This window comes from Syngnathus floridae, chromosome 18, assembly GCF_059516105.1.
Source record: "Syngnathus floridae isolate MCC-2025c chromosome 18, RoL_Sflo_1.0, whole genome shotgun sequence".
In the NCBI taxonomy this organism is placed as follows: Eukaryota; Metazoa; Chordata; class Actinopteri; order Syngnathiformes; family Syngnathidae; genus Syngnathus; species Syngnathus floridae.
In genome coordinates, this window is record NC_142430.1 from 6,354,891 (window position 1) to 6,376,271 (window position 21,381).

The 21,381-nt window shown below is 44.0% G+C and overlaps 2 protein-coding genes across 2 annotated transcripts; one reads left to right on the plus strand and one right to left on the minus strand.

Annotated features, from left to right (window-relative positions):
* The first annotated feature begins 3,254 nt into the window (after positions 1-3,254).
* On the plus strand, positions 3,255-19,890 carry mpp2b (MAGUK p55 scaffold protein 2b). Its single transcript, XM_088359420.1, has 19 exons — positions 3,255-3,588; positions 6,162-6,262; positions 6,758-6,910; positions 7,000-7,155; positions 7,233-7,460; positions 8,208-8,339; positions 8,415-8,517; positions 9,332-9,400; positions 9,473-9,634; positions 9,711-9,913; positions 9,990-10,118; positions 10,191-11,907; positions 12,059-12,267; positions 12,336-12,372; positions 16,464-16,581; positions 16,652-16,685; positions 17,025-18,230; positions 18,322-19,368; positions 19,444-19,890. Exons 1-12 carry the CDS (start codon positions 3,498-3,500, stop codon positions 10,365-10,367), a joined length of 1,704 nt encoding a protein of 567 aa, XP_088215546.1. The 5' UTR covers positions 3,255-3,497; the 3' UTR covers positions 10,368-11,907; positions 12,059-12,267; positions 12,336-12,372; positions 16,464-16,581; positions 16,652-16,685; positions 17,025-18,230; positions 18,322-19,368; positions 19,444-19,890.
* Positions 13,546-15,901, minus strand: LOC148382596 (abl interactor 1-like). Its single transcript, XM_088359421.1, has 5 exons — positions 15,443-15,901; positions 15,047-15,214; positions 14,771-14,950; positions 14,625-14,695; positions 13,546-14,544 (listed from the first exon to the last, which is right to left on the minus strand). Exons 1-5 carry the CDS (start codon positions 15,575-15,577, stop codon positions 14,127-14,129), a joined length of 972 nt encoding a protein of 323 aa, XP_088215547.1. The 5' UTR covers positions 15,578-15,901; the 3' UTR covers positions 13,546-14,126.
* Positions 19,891-21,381: the final 1,491 nt, after the last annotated feature.

Here is a 21,381-nt window from a genome sequence, read left to right on the forward strand (position 1 = left end):
GCGCATGCGCGCCTGCAGGGCACGTGCACAGTTGTTTTGGACCCCCATTGCAAACATTGGGGTCGACGAAAAACGAATTCATAAGTGGTCATCCTTAAACTGAGTCACCTGAGTTTGAATGTGAACACAGGTCACATCTCGGTTATAAGAGGGTGTGCGCACTTGTGCAACCATATGATCTCAGTTGTATTCAATGTTTGAAAAGCACAAAAATGATCCTATATTCAACATATATTTCATAAATTTCATTTTAAAGACCCGATACTAAAGATATTTCCTATCAGTTTTTAATTTGGATGTTTAAGGTTTTAAGTCAAATTGGCTCAGAAATCTCCTGAGTGCAATGTTACAATTTTCCATGACTCGTGTGTATTCTTAATGCAGTACTTAAAAAGTGTGTTCTTGACCTCAGATTGCCACCGTAAGATTTAAATACATTCGATTTAATCATAGAGGTACCTTTTTATAGCGCCATGTTTTGGTGTTATTCATAACAGTCGTCAGCATCGCTTGAACCTCCTTCTGACTGAATCATCTCTTATTTACGTGCTATACGCAGTTAAAAATAGCACGTTTACTTTTAGAAAATGCTAAAATTATTCAAACGCCCCATACGCTCACACACACCAAAACATCTCAGCAACTAATGGATGGTCTGTCATGGGGGCATTAGTCGTGGTTGGTGAATACAAAACAAATTCTCCTAGGGGGATTCTCAGCTTGTTTCCTTGAGCCAGATGGTGCTATTCAGTATACATGACTTTCATTTTTTATTAGCTCCTCATATTTTATGGCGGTTACTTAATGTGTGGTGATGCTATGTGTTTATCTGGTTCATTATTTAGTTTTTAATTTCCCACTTAAATGTACAATTCTTGATATTTGAGCTTTTTGTGGCTGCTATGCGAATATTCCATGTACTGTAAATCTGATCAACTCTAATTAAGCTCGTCACATCTTTAAATAGCATGAGTTTTAATTCCGTCATTATTTTACGCCATTTCCCCTGTTGCCATGGCAATGCACAGGGAGGGGGGGGCAGTGAGGAGCCGCTCACAGTTGTCTTGGATACGGCAGTTTTCCCTGTAAAGTAATGAGAGGAGTTGAACCTGTGGGAGCACGGGGTTATTTTTAGGCCTGACGCCAAGCTCCATATGTGGATTAAGTCTTGTTTGGCCGGTGCTTTTGTGCATGTGTGTTGCGTGTTTACATGCTGCCGCCTTTAGGTGGTTGTTGTATGGAAACTTGCAAAGGTCATAAAAAAAATACAAGCCAAAATGTGTCACCAACAAAGAGCAAGCAATCAGAATCCAATTCATTTTACCATAATGCTAAAATGAGGGCATTAAAAAAAAAAAAGAATTCATAGAAATCCTTGTATTTATACTTTTAACAAGCTCCGCATTTCCCTGCGCAAACACAACATCCCTCGGGCGGAAGGAAGGCTCATGTGGCATTAAAGAGCAAATCCATATTGATTATTTATCCCCCAAAGCTCTTTAAGCATGTGATAATGATAATCAATACTTGTAGTGTAAACACATCTGTCAAACTGTATTCCTTGTTGTGCGATTCAGTGCGCACAATCATTTTAAATTTTAATCTGAGGTTCAGATATGTACACAAGTGTGACCCTACAGTGACATTGCCGGGGCTGCCGTAGCACTGCTTTTACCATTGCGATATGTTGTCATAGCAACCAAAAATTAGCATCTTCTCATGCCGGCATCTCCAGTTCAACAGCTGTGCACTTTCTTCATCCCTGTTATTGAAACCCACTCGTATTCGACCCGCCCACTTGACATATTGCCACTACTAGCAGTCTTTTTTTTTCTTCCCCCCCCCGATCACGTGACTATTCTCTGTTTACATTCCTACATTACCAGGTCACCTGACAGTCCAGTTTTGGAACTCCCGGTTTTGGTTCTCATGGTGCCTGATGTTAAATGGATCAATTAGAATCAACAGATCCTCTCTAAGCCAAACGTTGGCTGGCCTGCTCACTCACCCGCTTGTTCAATCTTTCCATCTGTTCGTAATATTCCCCCCACGGACACAAAGGCACTAACTGCAGGGACGTCTATTAATAGTTCCTAAGTGAGTTGGATTGCAGTTAATGTGGGTGGGAAGCTTGTTTAGGCAGATTGAAAACACGATAGTTGGGCCCTCCATGATGGAAGGAAATTATTTTCTGCAAAAGTGCCTTCCTGCCGGAGATGTTGCAATCGTTTGCTAATCAATACTTCAGTTTTGTCTGGAGTTTTTCCCCCTCTAAAGTCTGTTTGCTTTTGCAGGTCACCTAGCAAATTTGGCGGAGGACACAAGGAAGACGTCCTAAAATGCCCGTGGCAACGACTTTTTCTGATACCGGTAAGTGGCTTTGTCAACATCGGCTAAAACGAGACTAAAATTATACTCGCGATATAACGGTCACTGTCGGAGAAGATCTTGACAACGCAGCGGTAGCTATCACGTTGAGTGCCTTGAGGAGCTATGAAGACGTCAAAAGAGCCCGAGTGATAGTGAAAGCTTTGGAGCTAATCCCACACTCCAGACGTGGATTTCATCTCACCAGTTCTAATGTGACTTAATGAACTGGCGAATGGTTCGCTTCAACTCCCGTCTTAAATTAGTCATGCCTCAAGGAGGATTTTTCTGATCCAGTCTACGTCACAGGTAGACTGAGAGACATCTGATTCGAGTTTGTTGAACCACAAAAACATGGCGCCACCCATCAATTCTCCCTGCCGCTTATCCTGTAGTATTAGAAAACAAAAAAATCCATTCGATCCGCATTCTAATGTTTCTGAGTACTCTGTGTATTGTTTTGCTCTTAAGTATTCACACAAAGCAGTCAGGTTCAGAGGGAGCCGCTTAAAATGTGAGTTGTCCTCGAGCCAAGGACTCAGCTTGGCATTACAAAACAAGCCAGAGTAAGTACTTTTTTATATTTCACAAAGCTTTTTTTTTTTTGACACAGACTTGAAGGGAGAATTGGAGAAATGGTCACCTATTCTCCGCCTTCACTTAAATTCCTCAAGGCTCACGATTAGCGTTGACGTCTGCCTTGTTTGTTTATTACTCATTTATGATTCTTCACAAGCCAGCTCAGTGCTACTCTTCTGCCCAGCTAACCCCCACAGGGAAGCCTCCAGGAAAATTGCCCCCCCCCTCCTCCCAGAGTAAGCGTCACACTTTCTATTTTCTTGCACGCTCCCCTTTTACGTGTCGTTCGCTCTCTCTCTCTCTCTCTCTCTCCGGTCTACTCCTGCACACAAGCCTGTCGTCCGCATTCATTCATGCGGAGAAGAGGACGTTCAGTCAGGCGTGCGTAGCTCACACACTTTCACGTCAAGAGCAGGTGGAGAGGGAGGAAAAAGAGCCAGGAGCCGTTTGGCAGGAGGAGGAGGAGGAGCGCAGCCTCACACACAGTATTGGGCGTCTTGCCGCGAGTGTATGAGTGTGTGTCGGCACGGTGTAGTGAGGTGTTGGTCACTATGGCTGGCAGTCTGTTTGGAAGACTCTCCCTTGAGGAGGGGGGCTCGGCCTTCTCGTTGGAGGGCCTGGAGATGAAGCTTGGGGAAGAAGGTAAGACCACAGTTGTCTACTTTGCGACATGTTCATCAGGATGACCTGGATGGATTTAATTAGTACATGATATAAATGCAGCAAATCACGGTTAAGTCAATCACCAGGGGGAGTCTGTCGGCACATCTTCGGTGACGATGACAAGTCCCGACAGAATAGGCCCCAGGGCGGCATTGGAATGCACGGGAGGAGCAAAAGTACAAGGGCGGCCGTGGATGCAGAAAGATGGCAAGATCGGAGTCAGAGGTGGTTGCATTGCGTTGATTGTGTCGAGACAGAAGGTTAGCGTGTGCTTGTGGAAAGTTCTGATCTCTCCTCCAAAGACTGTTTCAACTGTACGGCTGGATTGAGATCTTCGGTCATTTCAAAAATGAAATGTTGAACTACATTGGAGTTCCATAGACACGCCATTCCTAATTGACAAAGTTCATTAATATTACATATTGTTTCATACCGCTGTGTTATTTATGCATCCATAAATTGGCTCGCGTGACCCATGTATGGGTTGCCATAAATTGTTAAAGGTGGTTGCCAGATGAAGTTAGGTGGTGTCACGGCTCACGGCGTCCATTTAAATACGCATGAAGTTACATTGTTGAAAGTGCATGTGCCACACTGGGTGCTGGCTTGCGACAAAGCCTGTCAATTGTAATGGGACTTGACAGCAGGGACAGCCATAATGAATCCGGTTTTCAGGAGGGGAGGGTGGGAGCGTCTGATGAGCTCATTCATACGCCATCATGCTGTAATCAGACACCAGGTCACATTGTTTACATCTGTTTGAAATCATACAATTCTCAGGGTGTAACTCAGGCCGCTCGCTTTGCTTTCACTTTGTCGGTTTAGCCCATCTGAGATCGTTGCGGGCTCTCTTGAGAACGGGACAATTGAAATGGGCTTGGGCTCAGTCTACGTGATAATGTGCTGACACTTACAATTATTTCGCCCACATTTGTCCGCGGGGCAATATATTATAGCGCTCGAGCTGCACACAAAACTGGACAGGCTTGTAACAAAAAAGTTACGCCTTGGTGGGGATGAAATTTTTATTGTGACATTTGTGGCCGCATTGTCGTGTCGGGCGGCTTTAATGGCAGATGTGGCTGACCTTGAGTTAGCGTATAGCTAATTTTGGAGTCAGCCAGTCCTCCTTTAAATGTTTCCAGTTGCCTCACATTTTTGGGGGAACTAACTTATTATATGACCTCAAAATGGCCATAAATAACTTTTGAAGGCCTCCACTTGTAATTCTTTTGTATTTCAGCTCCCGATCGATTGGCATCAGCATGGAAAGTCTCAACACCTCATTAAGTCAGAAATGACTCATCCGGTGACTCAAACCACAATAAAATGTTACGGCCTCTCTCTTCGACATCCATCTCAAAGAAGCTAAGCTGAGTTATTAATCACGTTATCTTGTCAGTTCGAAACGTACAACAAGAGAATGACACTCTGCACCCCATCGTGGATGCGAGGCCCCCTTGAGAATCAGCCCTGCGCACCTCTCGGAGTCCCTTCACAGCACTCCATAGCAACAAGGCAACCTTCACTAAATGCTTTGTAAGAGGTTCACGGTCTTCCCCTCCTGCACAAACAATAACGTTTAGCGGCCTCCGTGACATTGGCTTTAATTGTAGCCCTTCTCGGAGGGCACAACGGCTCCCTTTAATTTGCCTTGCTTGTAATTGCTGAGTGATGCCAGAGGACATCCCGCTGTTTTATCATCATTATTATTAGCGATCCTTCCTTCGAGGGTGTTTATGAATCATGCGTTTATTGGTGGTTTTACTTCTTAATCGCTGAGCTGATAGAAGATAGAATAGGGTATTGGTAAAAAGTGATTTACGTTGTCACGTTTGTTGGGTGGAGCAGAGAGCGTCACACAAAAAGTGTGATTAGAAAGAGGCTAATGTGATTAAAGAGACTTTAAAACGGAGTCTGGCGCTCTGATGTGCTCTGCAAGGTGCAAATCTGGCAATATGGAGCAGAACTCTTGTCAGAGGAGGCCAAGCAGAAAGAAAAAGACTTCACTGCAGAAGCCTCGTGCAATTAGTAACTTAATTTACTTTGAAACGAAAGGAAGCGCTGCGTAATGATGAACGATCAAGGTCGTCAGCTTCCGTCACTGTTATTGCCCGCCTGGCTTGTGTCTCGCTTGGAGACGGAGCCAAGATGTGACTTGTGTCCTTATTCCGACTTTGAGAGGCAGCTTAAGATGCGCTTCGGAAGAGAAGCGGGCATTGTTCACGTGCTTGTAATCACTCAAGAAATTTTGTCGAATAAAGTGTCAGTCTCCTCATTTCCTCTGTTGGGAATTGCGCCGGGTAGAATAGCGCTGTAATTTTTTCTTGTACATGGATTCTGAATTTTCCTTCCAGTCAATATTTTCTAGTTATATGTAGTGCTTTGAGGTGACAGGCTCAGTAAACAACCAATATTTGTCTCGACTGCGTAGCTGTAAATTCATTTCATTGGGAATTATACCATTATGTGTTTACACTGAAAGGACCCCAAACTGTTTGAATCATTTGGAGCGGGAATGAGTTCTTTTCTTCTTTGTGTCTTGTTTGCAGTCATGCATCAGGCTTTGGACACGCTGAGTGACAGCATCAGCTCGACAACTGCCAACGACCTGGACCTCATCTTCCTCAAAGGCATCATGGAGAGCCCAGTGGTGAGAGCCAAATCATAGTTGCCAGGAAGTTAGATGCAGTTTGGTACGACGTTTGTTTATGAGAAGTCTTCTTTGTGAGTAATGATGATTGTTTATTTCTACAATCCAGTTAAAATGGGCCATTAAAGGCTTAGCAGTGTAGTAGCACCTTGGAGGAAATTTAGCGATTAACCGAAAGAGGCTAATCTGCTCAGGCATGCCGTGAATGAAAGCGGCTCGTTGATTGATACAGGCACTTTTGACATCACTGGTAAATCCATAAACACTGTTGCGTGCCGAGCGAGGAAGCCAGATGGAAGGAAAAAAAGTGATTTCGTGCGCGATGGTGAATTGCATTGATTGCCCGGCGCTCTTGATAGAATCAAGCAATCTAACCGTGTAGAGAATCAGATCAGTGATTGGAGTCATCAGAAGCGCAACATGAGAGCTATCCTGTGTCAATAATGTCATGACAAATGTGTGGATGCCATCTGCTTTCTCCTCATCCGTGCCAAGGCTCACGAGCGCTTTGAGGAGCCCAAGCTGGAGGCGGTGAGGGAGAACAACGTGGAGCTGGTCCAGGACATCCTCAAGGAGCTCAGCCCACTGGCGCACAGGAGCCAGGCAGCCGACGAGCTGGTCCGCATCCTGAAGGAGCCTCACTTTCAGGTGTGGAAAGGAAATTTCACCGTGATGATTGATTTGGAGATAGTGTTGGAGCCATCAACATTTTCTGTCATCCCTCGCCACCTTAAAAGTCGCTCCTGGAGACTCATGACTCCGTGGCCTCTAAAAACTACGAGACTCCGCCTCCCAGCCCTTGTACTTTCATGGACGCAGCCCTCAACAACCAACCGGTGCCACCTGACGCCGTGAGGATGGTGGGCATCCGCAAGGTGGCTGGCGAGCACCTGGTGAGTGGATGAGAAACCTGCACTGGATTTTCTGACGCAATTACATTTTGCTCAGTACAAAACGCTTGCGTGCAAAGGGAGTGACCTTCCGCGTGGAGAGCGGCGAGCTGGTGATCGCCAGAATCCTCCACGGCGGCATGATCGACCAGCAAGGTCTGCTCCACGTGGGGGACATCATCAAGGAGGTGAACGGCAAGGAGGTGGGCAACGACCCCAAAGTCCTGCAGGAGATGCTGAAGGAGGCGAGCGGCAGCGTGGTCCTGAAGATCCTGCCCAGCTATCAGGAGCCACACACACCCAGACAGGTCAGTCCAGACTGTTGGAATCTTAGGTAGGACATTTCTTGGGAGGGATGGAGAATGAGTTAGGCATTTATTTGAGTAGCCTCACAAAATCTAATTCTGGAGTGCGATGTTCTGATATCTGAATTGTATTTTTTTTTGTCACTTAACCAAACGCAAAGTGACCTTTTAATGGCCCAGAAATTGCAGTTTACAAAACAGACAGTTATCCAATTCACTTGGCATTGTACTCGTTGTCTGACATTTACTCCCATGTGATCAAATATGCAGCCAGCGTTTTAATATTAGCATTTTTTCAGCGAAGAGGAAAGTGGCTGCCAATTGTGTCTGGTCAGCCAATTAGCATCAGCGCTCTGCTTAAAAAGCCTCTTTTTGTCCTGAGCTGAACCTCCACCAATATAGTTTGTGTGTGTTTTTTTTTGTTTTTTTTATTTTAATAATGATCATACATCATTGGAGTTTTAGAAAAGGCGTCAAGTGCAGAAAGGGGAGGGAATGGTTTCCATGGCGATGCGTTTTGGCTCACTCTGGCTGGAGTTCTCTGGCGCCTCTCTCCTTGTTTCTCTCTGTTGGTGTCCTATCATTGAACGTTGCGCTTATCAGCCTTAAACTGTGACGGAGAGTAGATTTGATTGTTCTTCTGCCAAATTTAATAACGCTCAGTCATGCACGGAATTAATTAAACAGCATGCAAAGTATGTGCCAGTTTGTTTTAAACTCATTTGTAGATCATCCCATATGTCTTTCCAGGCTTTTGTCAAATGTCACTTTGACTATGACCCGTCGCACGATACGCTGATTCCATGTAAAGAGGCTGGACTGAGATTCTGCAGCGGAGACATTCTGCAGATTTTCAATCAGGAAGACCTGAACTGGTGGCAGGTCGGTACAGCCTCCCACATATGCGACACGACAGGGGGGCCCCGTTTGTTGCTCTCAACTCGTGTCTTTTCTCAGGCCTGCCACATCCAGGGAGGGAGCGCCGGTTTGATTCCGAGTCAGCTCCTCGAGGAGAAGAGGAAAGCGTTTGTGAAACGAGATCTGGAGCTCGTTACCTCAGGTACGGCCGAGACGACACGCCTCCTCTCGGCGGCGCCCAAACAACAAAGCGAACGCTTTTTAATTATGCAGATTTGACCCCTTGCTGCATAAACACACAGGGAACAAAGACAACATCTGTTCCACTCGACGACATGCGTGCATTTTTCACCCGCGCTGTCACCTCTCCAGTCTGTCTGCGAGCGCCCCGAATTCTGGTAATGAGCACCAGCAGGACTTAAAGATGGCGGTTATTAAAATCCGCAGAGCTAGGATTTTGCATTGACGGACGATGTGCATCTTTTCACAAATAAAAATTGGCTGGCATTTTATCATTTTATTGATAAAAAAAAATATGTGACGTACTATATACACCTTTCAAATAATGAACGACCTGCTCCATCTGTTCATTTTCAAATTTAAATATGGCCCTTAAGCACAAACCTTGCCCGGTCTTGTTTAAAAATTTTGCAGTCATCAACAGAGTAAAGCCAAGCTGTGCGGTGAGTCACAAAATTGCGCTACACTTTTTGGAGAACAGCCACTGACAGACTCTAAGAGCTCTCAGAACCAGGGAAGGACGCATCGTTGTCCATTCTTGATCTAAAAGCAACAAATTCCAAATATTTCCAATGTCGTTCCAGTGGGGGAAGGAAAGCTGGAAACACAAAGGATACCATTCCCTGGATCTAACTAGCTAACACAAAAGGACAGTACAGAGCGTTTGTGCAGCGACATCTAGTGGTCATATATGCATATAACATCTGATCTTATAACAGCTGACACTTTATGAAACGAGCTGGCAAAAACAAGCAATCTGTTTTGGTTTCTCACAGGACCTTTGTGTGCTGGAATGGGTGGCAAGAAGAAGAAAAAGATGATGTATTTAACCACCAAGAACGCAGGTACTTGAAATCCCAACATAAGAGGGTCTTGGACTGGGCTGCGTGTTAATTACAAGTATTAATCTTTGAAAGAATTTGATCGTCACGAACTGCGGATCTATGAGGAGGTCGCCAAGGTGCCCCCTTTCAGAAGGAAGACGCTGGTTCTGATTGGTGCGCAGGGTGTCGGGCGTCGCAGTCTCAAGAACAAGCTGCTGGTGCTCGATCCTCAGCGATACGGCACCACCATCCCATGTGAGTGCAAATGTGCAATCAAGTGCATGTCCTGATCATGATGTTTCATCTCTTGAGTTGACTTTTGTGTCTCCAGTCACCAGCCGAAAACCAAAGGTTGACGAGAGAGACGGTCAGATGTATTCCTTCATGACACGCAGCGAAATGGAGTGCGACATTAAAAACGGCCGTTTCCTGGAGCACGGCGAATACGACGGCAACTTGTACGGTACGAAAATCAACTCCATACACGAGGTGACGGAAACGGGAAAGATCTGCATCCTGGATGTCAACCCCCAGGTAGGTGGAATCATGCACGAAAGTTACTTTTCAGGATAACGTGAACTCTTTGACAACAGCGGTAATTTTCTCCAAGGCTCTCAAAATCCTACGGACGTCTGAGTTCCTGCCCTACGTGGTGTTCATCGAGGCTCCCGATTTTGAGGTCCTCAAGGCCATGAACAGGTCGGCGATCGAGTCAGGAGTGGTCACAAAACAGTTAACGGTGAGTGCCGATGTAAAACTCAAGACAACCAAACGGCCTATACGCATCCCCCTTTTGACGTGCTCCCTTCAGGACTCGGAGCTCAAGAGGACGGTGGATGAGAGCGAGCGCATCAAGAGGGCTTACGGACATTACTTTGACCTCTGCATCATCAACGACAGCCTAGAAGCCACGTTCCGAAGTCTACGCTCCGCCATGGAAAAACTCTCAAACGAGCAACAGTGGGTGCCTGTCAGCTGGGTCTTTTGAGTTTCAGCAAAAGCTATAGAACAGCGGACCATTCCCGTTGACGCCTCCTCCCCTCATTCAGGGGGGCATAAATGTGAAGTGGTTTCTTTGGACCGACTTGGTGTTGTACTTAATTTGTCATCATTCTGTCGATATTGAAGCAGTTTGGCTCTCGGTTTTTAGCGGCGTCGTGTGAGTGGGTGTGTGCTAAGCGCCAACTTGCTAAGAAATGTATAGTATAGAGGCGGGACATAATTTGCTCCATGATGTGGGACTTGTTGGCGATGACCCCCACAATTTGTTCTGTCCTATAGGGAGGCAAAAGAAAAAACTATCTGAAATACGCTAAACACATCTTGATGCATCTGGGGCAAATTGGAGCGTACTACTTGACTGTAGCCAGCAGGGGCGCTGTTGGTTCCGGCAACAACGGCAAGAAGCGATAGGACGTTAAGCGCTATCCACGTTACCTTTGCGCAGGAGTTCGGAACATTCAAAGATTGGCATTACAAATATTTTAAGATGAACATTTAATCAGTATTGATTGTTACTAGTAGTTGACCAAGAAAATGTAGTGGAATGGCCAGTTCTTGTAAAGAGTCATGTATTTTAGGTAGGTCAGTCATGGGTCGAAATCTTTTAGCCTTCCAAATTTCAAATACCTAACGTAGTGTCATGTTTACATTGAATTATTACAAGACAGACGGTAACATACCAAATGTGATATTTGTATGAAATTCCATGTATTTTCCCACCCTAGCACCATTTACTAGTATAATTGTATTTGTTAAGAAATGTGCTTTATTTGTATTTCGTCACTCATCTGGAAAATAGACAGCAATAGAATCCTATTGACACAATACGACAGTTATCAATATCAACAAACTAGCCAATATTGACTACAACCTGTTTGGTTTACTGAGAATTGCAAAGCAAGTAAACATGAGCGAAGCAGAAAGTAGACAAATGAATTTGAAGACAAATTTCAATCAGAGCTGATGTCGTTATTTGTCACATACAAGCAGTTCAGTACATATTTTGCCTTAATATTGTTTTAAAAAGCCAAGGATTTACTGAATATTTAAATACTTGTTCCACCAATACTGGCAACGTCTTCATATTTATTTTAAGTAGCGTAATAAAAACTATACCATCACTCAGACAAGTGTCGGTGTAGCTTTTTACATTTAAACTTTGATGCACAGTAACAAAAATCTATTGGTCATAGAAACGCTGGTGGGTGTGCGCAAGTGCTGGTCGAGGGGGTCCTCCAGTGATGAGGAGCCAGAGGCAGCGTGATGGGATACATCTCGTAGGCGGGAGGCGGGCCCCCTGGCCAAACGTTTGTCAGTTTGGGGTCAAACTGAAAGAAATTTCAACATTATATAAACCGCACAAGAATTCTTGACAATTTAACGGCTTATTAGTTTGCGGCTCAAGCATAGGCTAGTCCAAAATGAAATCCATGTGCAATCTGATAAGCTATATTTTACAGATCCTTATCAAGCACCAGGAGTGCTTTTTGAAACCATCATGGCAGCAGATGAGGAGACCGACACTGGTGAGTTCAACACTCTCATTCTTCACAAATAAAGTCCCTAGTCCAAAGTTGTTCATTTAAGGTTTACCCACCAGTGAGTAAGGTGGCGGAAAATCAATGGTGCTGTAGCTCGGTGGGAGTCTCTCGTAATGTCTCGCCGTCCCCTCCTGAGGTTCTGTTAGCGAAATGGCTTGGATGGAAATGCCGCTGTCCTCCTGAGTGCTCGCCACGGTGATGTCATACACGGCTCTCTTCTTCCTGGCGTGCAAGTAGAAGCAGAGCAGCACCACGGCGATGGACACCACCAAGCTCGGGAATCTGGGAACAAGTTCTGGTCTACTAGGATCATGTGATTACTTTTGTGTTCTGCACTGTCTTGAGGTACGAGTTGAATTCATTCTGTGACCAAGCTCCTAACTTGAAACACTCTGAAATGGTCCCCCCCCCAGTGAAATGAATCGAAAAGAAGAGCAAGAATATATGTCTGTGAGTATGAATTTATTTTATGTTAAAAAGTTTGTTCGTTAAAGCATTGCAACACCGTCACATAAACGCTACTCGTTAGTTTAGAAATCAAGTTAATCTGGGAGAGTGTTGCATTCACTGCCATCATATAGCACTCGCATTTCAAAATTTTGCTCATATATATATATATTTTTTTAAAATCATCTAAATGACAACTAACGTCTCGTAAAACTAAGTTGGCACACTCGTATCTCAAGACACTGCTGTGTTATTCGTCATGGCGGCTACTTACACATATTGAAATATATTCACAATGGTCATGGTCCCGCACACTGTTGAAAACAAACAAAAAAAAAACTATAAATTGGATTTTCTTTGCAATGTTAACTTTACATAACAAAATAAATCAAGCGTGCTGCAAAAATGTAAACACTACACAGCCTTGCAGGTTATTCAATGTCTCAACATTGTGTCACGCCTCCTTTTATGCAAACAAACTAGAACAGATCATATTTTTGTGACCCCACAATGACCCTCCAGGCTTTACAATGACAATTATATTCAAAACACTAAGATAGGTGTACCATTGGAAATGTGTTTGTAACAGAAATGAGCAACATACTCTTTGGACCTTCATCCTATAAATTGGTAGCTCATTGTGCCTTTCAGTATCCGCTGAGTTTTTATAACTCTATGAAAAACTTGAAACCAAATTGAAACAAAATATATTTGACAATATATATGCACTACTTATATTGAGTCTTACCTTGTCGAGGAATTTTTCACATAACCTAAAATGTTTTTGTTCTGTGCGTGGCTCCAAAAAGGTAATGTGTTCCAAGCATAAAACTGATTTTTATAGCGTTATTGTCTCATTTAAAGCCGCAGGACTTTTAACTTCCTGTTTAGGACATATCCTGGGTGGATGTCAGAAGTTTATGTTGCTCAATGAATGTGTAACTGCCCCACTTTAACAAAACAAAAAAAAAATGCTCATCATCCTGTTTGATGCAACTAAGGTGCATTGACTCAATTGCATTACTGTATAATCCTGGCCTAAGACATTGCAGTAGCAGTAAATGTGCTAGATGCCATTAAAATACGCCTTCTAGTGGTTGTAAGCAGTATAGGTGATGACATCAGAGGCATTGATGGCAAACTTAATATTTTTGCTCTGGAAATAAGATAAACAAATGTTTGTTGCAATTTATTTTGCTAGAGAAATTATCCATATATAAAATTATGTAGCAGGATATCCTTGTGATAAAAAGTACAACCACAAAAAAGCATTGTAAATCAATACCCTTTGGCAAATAAAAGCTTATAATCAGCTTTCATTCCTGGGACAACTAAACATAATATGTTCCTAAATTACCAAATAGTGATTGTATGATAATGACCGATTGCCTTTAGGCTCAGCCCCTGCACGGCATGTAAAAAGTAATCATGACTTGCCGAGATAAGCATTTAACAAGTATATTATCTCTGTCACTTGTCATCACAGGTTTTTTTAAGGACTTGCTGAATAGAAATGATTCTAACAGAGACCTAATAAGGAAGGAATAAGTCAATGAAGGAGAAAGTGAGGAATCCGTTTGAACTTGTCGTTTTGGAATGTTAAGGGGCCGGTGTTGAAACATGTTGAAGGTATCTCTGCTGCTGCTCTATAGAACAAGTCTATGAAGACGTGTACATTGTCATACTGTATATTGTAAAACTTTCAAACAATTATTGCGACAGCTCATCCACGAACAAACGCTATTAAAAAAAAAATGTTAATGTAGCAGAGGGGGAGGGGGAGGAGGTGGGGGCAAAATACTAGAAGTGGCAGTGGGCGGTGGTGGTGGAGGAGGAGGAAGAGTGGCAGCTCCCGCCACAGATGGAGAAGGAAGAGAAAAAGCTCCTGCAACTGGAGGAGGTGGAGGGGGAAGTGAGTCCGGTGAGCAGAGGTTGCTTGGTGGTGGTGGTGGTGGTGGTGGTGGTGGCAGACATGTTGGTGAGGTCAAAGAAGGTTGAGGGGGCAGTCCGCTGTCCAAACTGGTAGGAGGAGGAGGAGGAGGAGGGGGTGGAGGAGCAGATGAACCGGCGTCAATTGTAGCTTGAGGAGGAGGTGGTGGGAGGTCATCAGGGAGGTTAGCTTCAGCAGGCAAGGTGGGGACTGATGGCAGAGGCACAGCGATGCCTTGGTTGGATCTAAACAAACAGAAATACATTCATTGTATTGTATTCAACCTTGGCACATGCATAAAAAAAAAAAAAAATTGTTGACATACATGGGGGCATCTGCATTTCTCTGTATGCTGTCAGTAGTCCCTGTCCTGCTTCCGGGGGTCTCTTGAGAGACCTGTGTGGGGGTCACCAGAAGATGTTCCGCCATACAGGCAACATATGACACTCGATATGTGACCTTTAGGGTTACCTGGAAACTGTGTCCAGTGGTGTCCAAGCAAGAGTATGATATGGGGAGTCGTGAATAGCCTCTCTCCAGTTCCCTTCCCGAAGTGGGCGGAGCCACAAGAGCGGCATGTGTGGTTTTTTTGGACGTAGTGAAGATGCTGATTTCTCTCCTGGCTACTTTCTCGTAGTGGATGGAAGCAGCCTGGACCAAAGGCGGGGAAAAACACTGAACTTTGAGTAGGACTGGTGGAAAGCAGGCACTGGAAATGATGTTTGCATGGCTAACGGCGCTTCTTACCAGTGACATGAGATTAACTGAGGACTCCATGTTCTTGACCTGAATGGCCTGAGAGTCGAGAAGTCGGAGCAGCAAAGTGGCCACGCTGTTGATTTGATAGGTGACGCTTGCCAATGCCTGAGTGGTCAAAGCTTTGGCCTCCTCAAGAGCCTTTGTTGGCTCATCTGCCTGCAGAATTTCATTAAAAACACCTCAATTGCCTTACAAGTCGACTCCAATTACTTTGAAATGCCGTCGTTTTATTTATACACTACATCATATTCCATGAACTTAATGGATTGACAGTCTGCCTCAAAAGGAAGCATCAAGCATCATGTATTTGTTAAAGACCTATCTTGTGTGTACCTAATGAAGTGTCCTGCATGTTTGAGTGGATGGTAAAAGCTCATTTGTCACCTGCAGGTAGTTGTTTTCGCAGTAGTCTGCAACTTGTTGCAGGTTGCTCTGGTTCTCAATCAGCTTCTTCCTGGCCGTTGGTGCCTCTTCAAAAATTTGAGAAATAACCTGAGAAACGTTTTTCGTGTCCGCCATTGCCCTTTAAAAGTGTTTTTAAAATCCTTTACTTCAGACTACTTCATGTTGCTACTTGAAGGAGGAGGATGGTTGTGGTTCTAGGTTCTGACTGGCTGAGGAAGGTGGGACTAAGGGGGGAGGGATTTTGCTCTCCTTGAAGGAATTTTAAGATAACTTCAACTTCAATTTACACATATATATTCATGTTTGGCATGTGTTTTTGAGATTGACAAATATGTGACATTTACAATTTGTTAATCTCGTGTGAGCATTTGCAAATATTTAATTTTGCTTGTGAATTTTTGGATGGACGTTTGCGGATCAACGGTCACGTACACTTTTCATGTCTTGAAAAACAATGTCTTTTTGATTGTAAATGTCGAACTAGCATCTTCTATGCTATTACATTTAAAATGAATTCCAAATCACAAACTTTTACTTGTCTTTTGTAGTCACCTAGATTTTTGTCCCAATGTGATTGCCGTCCAGGAGAGATCATCTGCGCGTGCGCAGTACCTGGCGCAGGTGCCGTAAATTAGTGCAATAGGTGAAATAGCTGCCATCGACTGGAAACCCGAGCACGAGATTTTACTTTACAGTCACTCTATTGAAATTTAAAATTCAATTTAAGCACCCCAACTGCCTTAAAAAATAGCACCGGTCGTCGCCGTGTTCGTTGAGGCATATCCAACATGGCGGTAAGTATATGACGTAACACGCGCCGTTCAAATTCTGCAGCTTTCGCACACTTTCAAACATTTGGTGCATCTAAAACTGATGCGTAATTTTGATGTGATTTTGAGATTCACAAACGTATGCGCGATTTTGAAGTGTTTCTTTTTATATATATATATATCCAGCAAATTATGCGTGATTTTTTTTTTTTTTTTTATATGGCTTCCAGCGAGCATGCGCAGAAAAAGGTTGGCTTGGATTGGTGGACCTCACGCCACGCCCTGGGCAGATTCATCAAGTGCAGCAGTGCACAGGTGCGACCGCTCGACCGCGTGGGACCTACTCAGGTAAATGAGCACACAAGTAAATGTTTGGCGTTTATTGCCGTTTCTCACAATATGATTTTGCTTTTTGCAGGATTTTCACACTGAGGGACACAATAGCGTTTGAGGTTTGAGTGTATCTTGTCACAATTTATTTCCATTTATTTGATTTAGCACATTGAGCTTGTTTCTTTTTCCATTGAAGTGTTTCTTTTTTTGTGCTGCCCAGCTTTTTTTTCCCCCCCTGATTATGTATTTCAAATGTTATATATGCATGTCAATTGCTCACCCCCATTTTCCTATTTGTGGTAGCTTGTTTATTCTAATGCAATTCATTTTTTTAATGTTTGTAAATTTGTGTAAACATCGAATGTGACAAAATACCACCAAACACTTCGGCTGCAAATATAGCCCAAAAAGTTGTATCTGAATTCCTCCACTGCCTGCCGGTTGACATGTTTTTCCAGGGTTGAAGAGAAGCAATGAGGAAAGGACCAATTCCACAACCAGTCAAGAATCAAGCAGGATGCCAACGTGGACATGTCACGTGTGGGGATCGTGTGACCAGGAGGGGGCAGTGTTTTGCTGTGGTTGCCTTTGGTTATGGGTGCACGCCGGAAAGGTTGCCTTGAAATGAGGGCAGGTGTTTGGGGGTCTGATGGTTGGACTTGCTTAAGAGGTGCGCTGTAGTTGTGGTTGAGGTTGTGGCTTTTCTGGATCCAGAGCAGCTTTGTCTTGTGCGAGGATAGCGGTTGAAAGCCGGCCGGCGCATTGGAGGCTTTGGGGGAGGCCCTTTGAGACTTGACTGTGATTTTGGACAATAGAAATGAGCTTGACTTGACTCGGTCCGTCACACCGATCGACAAAACCAAATCCTTGTGTTTCACCCCTTTTATGTTTCAGGTTTTGTGGAGGAACCAGCTTGGGTACCACAAGCAGAAGCCCAATCTTGCTATAAGAGCAGCGTTGTCTTGTGCTAGGATTGCCATTGACGGTGCATTGTAACCTTTGGGGGAGGATGGTGTCACGTTGATGGACACAAATGAAACTTTGATGTGGAGCCGACTGTCTAATTTTACAATAGGACTTGTTGACTATTGTAACATTTTGTCTTTTCTAACCTACCACTGTCGTATTTGCGTTCTTTATTCTCTCTACGGTCGTACTTGCGTTCTTGTTCTCCCCTCGGTGTAGGGCGGCGTTGGAGCGAGCCGGTCCAATTTTGCAATGTCATTTGTAATATTTTGTCATTTTCTAACCTACCACTGTTCTTGCGTTCTTTGTTCTCCCCTCAGTGTAGGGCAGCGTTGGAGCGAGCTGGTCCCGAATGTCCAAATTTGCAATGTCATTTGTAACATTTTTGTCTTTTTCTAACCGACTACCACTGCCATTCTCGCGTCCTTTGTTTTCCCCTCAGCGTAGGGCAGCGTTGGAGCGAGCCGGTTCCGAATGTCCAATTTTGCAATGTAATTTTGTGTTTTTCTAACCTACCACTGTGGTACTTGGTTCTTTGTTCTCCTCTCAGTGTAGGACTGCGTGGGAGCGAGTCGGTCTACGAGGAACCACCGCTCGAAGGTGCTCAAGACATGACGCGAGCAGCGGACAGCTCTTAGCATGAGCTGCCTTTTGCAGGCTGGATGCAAAAGGGGGACGCACGGCCTGACCCGGCGACGGTAACAAAGAGTAGCTAACCGCTGTGATCTAGTAAGCAAGTGACCTCCAACTTTGGTTGCTCTTTGAGTTTGACATTGTGTCTGTGTGCAGATGGTGACCGGGACACGACACAATCTGATCCGAGGTGGACCGCTTTCCCGGCTGGTCGGGTGGCATCACTCCGCAGCCAGGTTCTGAGGGAGACCCGCTTCCCTGGAGACGTCGACCTGCACAGCTTCAATGCGTGAAATGGAGTTTTTCTTTTTCAATTCACACCAGTGGTGTCCGAATGTTTGTTTGAGGGCCTCATACTGAAACAAATTCAAAATTCTTTGACAAAAATTCATTAGATTCTAATCAATCATGAGATTTTTCTATTGTTAAAATGTTGTGCTCCAGCTACAAAACGGTGTGTTAATTTTGAAAGTCAATCATGAGGTGTCTTGATAAATCTGACACAGCAAAAATGAGGCTAAACTACTGTGTTGAGTGAAATTTTGAACAGAGGATTTGACTTGTAAACAGCGTATCTTAATATTCCGATGCCCTTGATCAGTCGAATTTTGGCGCTCCCCTAGTGGCCCGTGTCAATGGCCTTTTGTCACAAAGAGCCCCCATGCCGCAGTTTGGACACCAATGGTGAAGTGTGTGTGTGTGTGTGTATATAGGGCTGCACGTGTATTGGAAAACTGCCACATGGTGGTATACGTTAATGGCATGCACTTTAGGAAACGAAAGATTTTCTTTGTCATTTGGCCTAATGAAATAAGCACTGTTTTCTTGCCAAATTATCTTAGAAGAGAAGTCACTGATCCAAGTTAACATCCAATTGATCTCGTTCAGTTCAAAAAGTTCATTTCCATCCCAAGTTTTTGCATAACTTTGCACAATGCAATAGTTTGGCCCAATCCTGCCATATCACTCATTTTCCAATATGTTGTGCAGCCTTGATTGAGTGCAAACGCACAGCGACGGCGCAAGCGAGACTTTGGTGCTTGTGTCTTGCAAGGTGGAAGAGAAGCTGCACAAAACCGCCAGCGGACGGAGGTCACTAGACCTGGGATTGGGGAGCAAGGGAAGAAATCACCCCAAGAAAAGCAGTTGCCATGTGATGAAGAGGAAGGAGCCTGATGCATGACTGGCCAAGACTGGCCAGAGGTGACGTGGCAATCAAATGTACAAGGAGAGTGTACACACTTCTTTTAATCACATTTCCTTATTTGTCTGTCGCAGGGCTCGCTCGCGTGGCGGAGGGACGGGAGCAGTTCCTCAAATGAAGATGAGTACTATCTGCTAGTCAGTGAGTGTCTACAGAAGTGAACCGCATGCAACTGAGTGCTGTCTTTTTGCAGTTGTGCGAGGCAGATGAGTCCAACAAATCTTCAGCAGACCTTCGCCCGAGACGAGCGGCCTACATGAGGCGGGTGCAGATGCGGCGAGGGCGAAGCAGTCAGCATTTAGGGAGAGTATGATTTTGTTTTTCCCCTTCCGCACTTGCTTTCCTTTCCTCCCTCCCTCCACTTTTTCACTGGGTGTGCACTATCTGCATGATGCCTTTCTTCTCAGTGCTGTCATTGTGCAATATTGTTTTAGTGTTTTTTTTTTTTTAAATACATGAAGTGAACTGTAAAGTTTATACTGTAACTGTGTCTCTGTACCGGAATTAAATTGTTAACTGAATTCAAGTGGTCCATTTTCAACATTGGCATGTAAAATCTATTGTGCATATTTTGAGTTAAATGACAACATGCAAACTGTAATACTATGAAACATAAGGCAATTGAAAAATTAGTCTCAAACAAGTCCAAATAAGTAATATGAAACCTGCAGTGTCAGGCATTTCTTTTTACAGTGTAAAGAAATGCTATATGCTTTCAAAATTGTTGCCAAAAGCCAAGTAGCCTGACACAGATAAATGCAAATGACAAGCTGTTGAGTAAGCATCAAACCAGACTGCGTTGCGACCAATGAAATTAATCTTTGGCAAACCTTTTTGCAACCCTGCTGTAAAATGACCACTGAATTCAGAATCTTGCTCCATGTTGGTGCGTTTTTTTGTAAGAGTAAAAGCCTTTATTTTGTCTGAACTTTTTCTTTTTCGGTTCAGTCATGTGGGTCAGTGTGTGAATAAAGTTGACTTTGGTGTGTTTTGTTCCTGTGGGTGGTCTTTGTGGAAAAAAAGAAAAAGTCAACTTTGGTGTCAGCAGTCATTCACGATGGGCCTCAGTTGATGCATGTTGTGAAACTCAAACTTATTGCATGTTTTGTTACAGGTCTTGATGTCTTCATATGCAGTCTGTCTGAGAAAGACCTGTTGCTATGCAGTGGAGAGGGATGCTAAAGTAAAATTTTAAACATTACATGCAACTTCTAGGATTTTGGTCTTCAATTCAAAGCATTCGTTGCATGTTGCTTAACACTGCCAACCTTGGTACCAGAACTGCGTAATATTACCCAGTTCAACATTAAGCCTGCATAAATGTGAGTAAAGGCCACACCGCAACCTGCTTAGGTGGTATGTAAGTGAGCCAGAGAGCTACTCAATACCGGCGTCTTTATTAAATTATCCTTTTCAGACAGGTTAGATGAATTCCAAGTGCTGCCATCTAGTGGCGGTAAATTTATCCGCACCATTTAACTGTATGCGATAATTTTTAACTTTAAACATGATTAAAACTAATAGGTGCCCTAATTGGGCGGCTGGGTTAATGCGACCCATCTTTCGTAGTTTGTTTTGCCCTAAGCAATCATACCACATAAATACTGCTGCTGTCTCTCCAATGTGCATGTGTGTAAAACGTACAAAATTTGCATCATTTATAGACCAAATGCTAGAAATATGACGTTCATGCAGCTGGTCTTGTAGTCCACAGCTTGGTAAAGTGCTTCCGGTTGAGCATGGCCGTCCGTACACGAACCCGAGTCTGCGGTTTGACCTCCCGCCCTGTCGCGCACAAACCGCGCGTCCATCAGTGATTTAAAAAAAAAAAAAAATATATATACACACACACACACACACACACACACACACACACACATACATACACACATCCACCTATGACATGTCCTCAGCACTAACGTTTTGTGCCGGTACGTACACTATATGAAGTAAATGACGGGATTGTTTTCACCTCATTTAATATGCATCAACCATACGAGTCGATGTTTTAG

Excerpts from the sequence above, each read along its gene's own strand:
- mpp2b (XM_088359420.1), top strand. The coding sequence starts at position 3,498 with ATGGCTGGCAGTCTGTTTGGAAGACTCTCCCTTGAGGAGGGGGGCTCG. Across the intron at positions 8,340-8,414 it reads AAGACCTGAACTGGTGGCAG|GCCTGCCACATCCAGGGAGG; the intron begins GTCGGTACAGCC and ends GTCTTTTCTCAG. Across the intron at positions 9,635-9,710 it reads ATACGGCACCACCATCCCAT|TCACCAGCCGAAAACCAAAG; the intron begins GTGAGTGCAAAT and ends TTGTGTCTCCAG.
- LOC148382596 (XM_088359421.1), bottom strand. The coding sequence starts at position 15,577 with ATGGCGGACACGAAAAACGTTTCTCAGGTTATTTCTCAAATTTTTGAA. Across the intron at positions 14,951-15,046 it reads CAGTTAATCTCATGTCACTG|GCTGCTTCCATCCACTACGA; the intron begins GTAAGAAGCGCC and ends CCTTTGGTCCAG. Across the intron at positions 14,696-14,770 it reads CCACTGGACACAGTTTCCAG|GTCTCTCAAGAGACCCCCGG; the intron begins GTAACCCTAAAG and ends ACCCCCACACAG.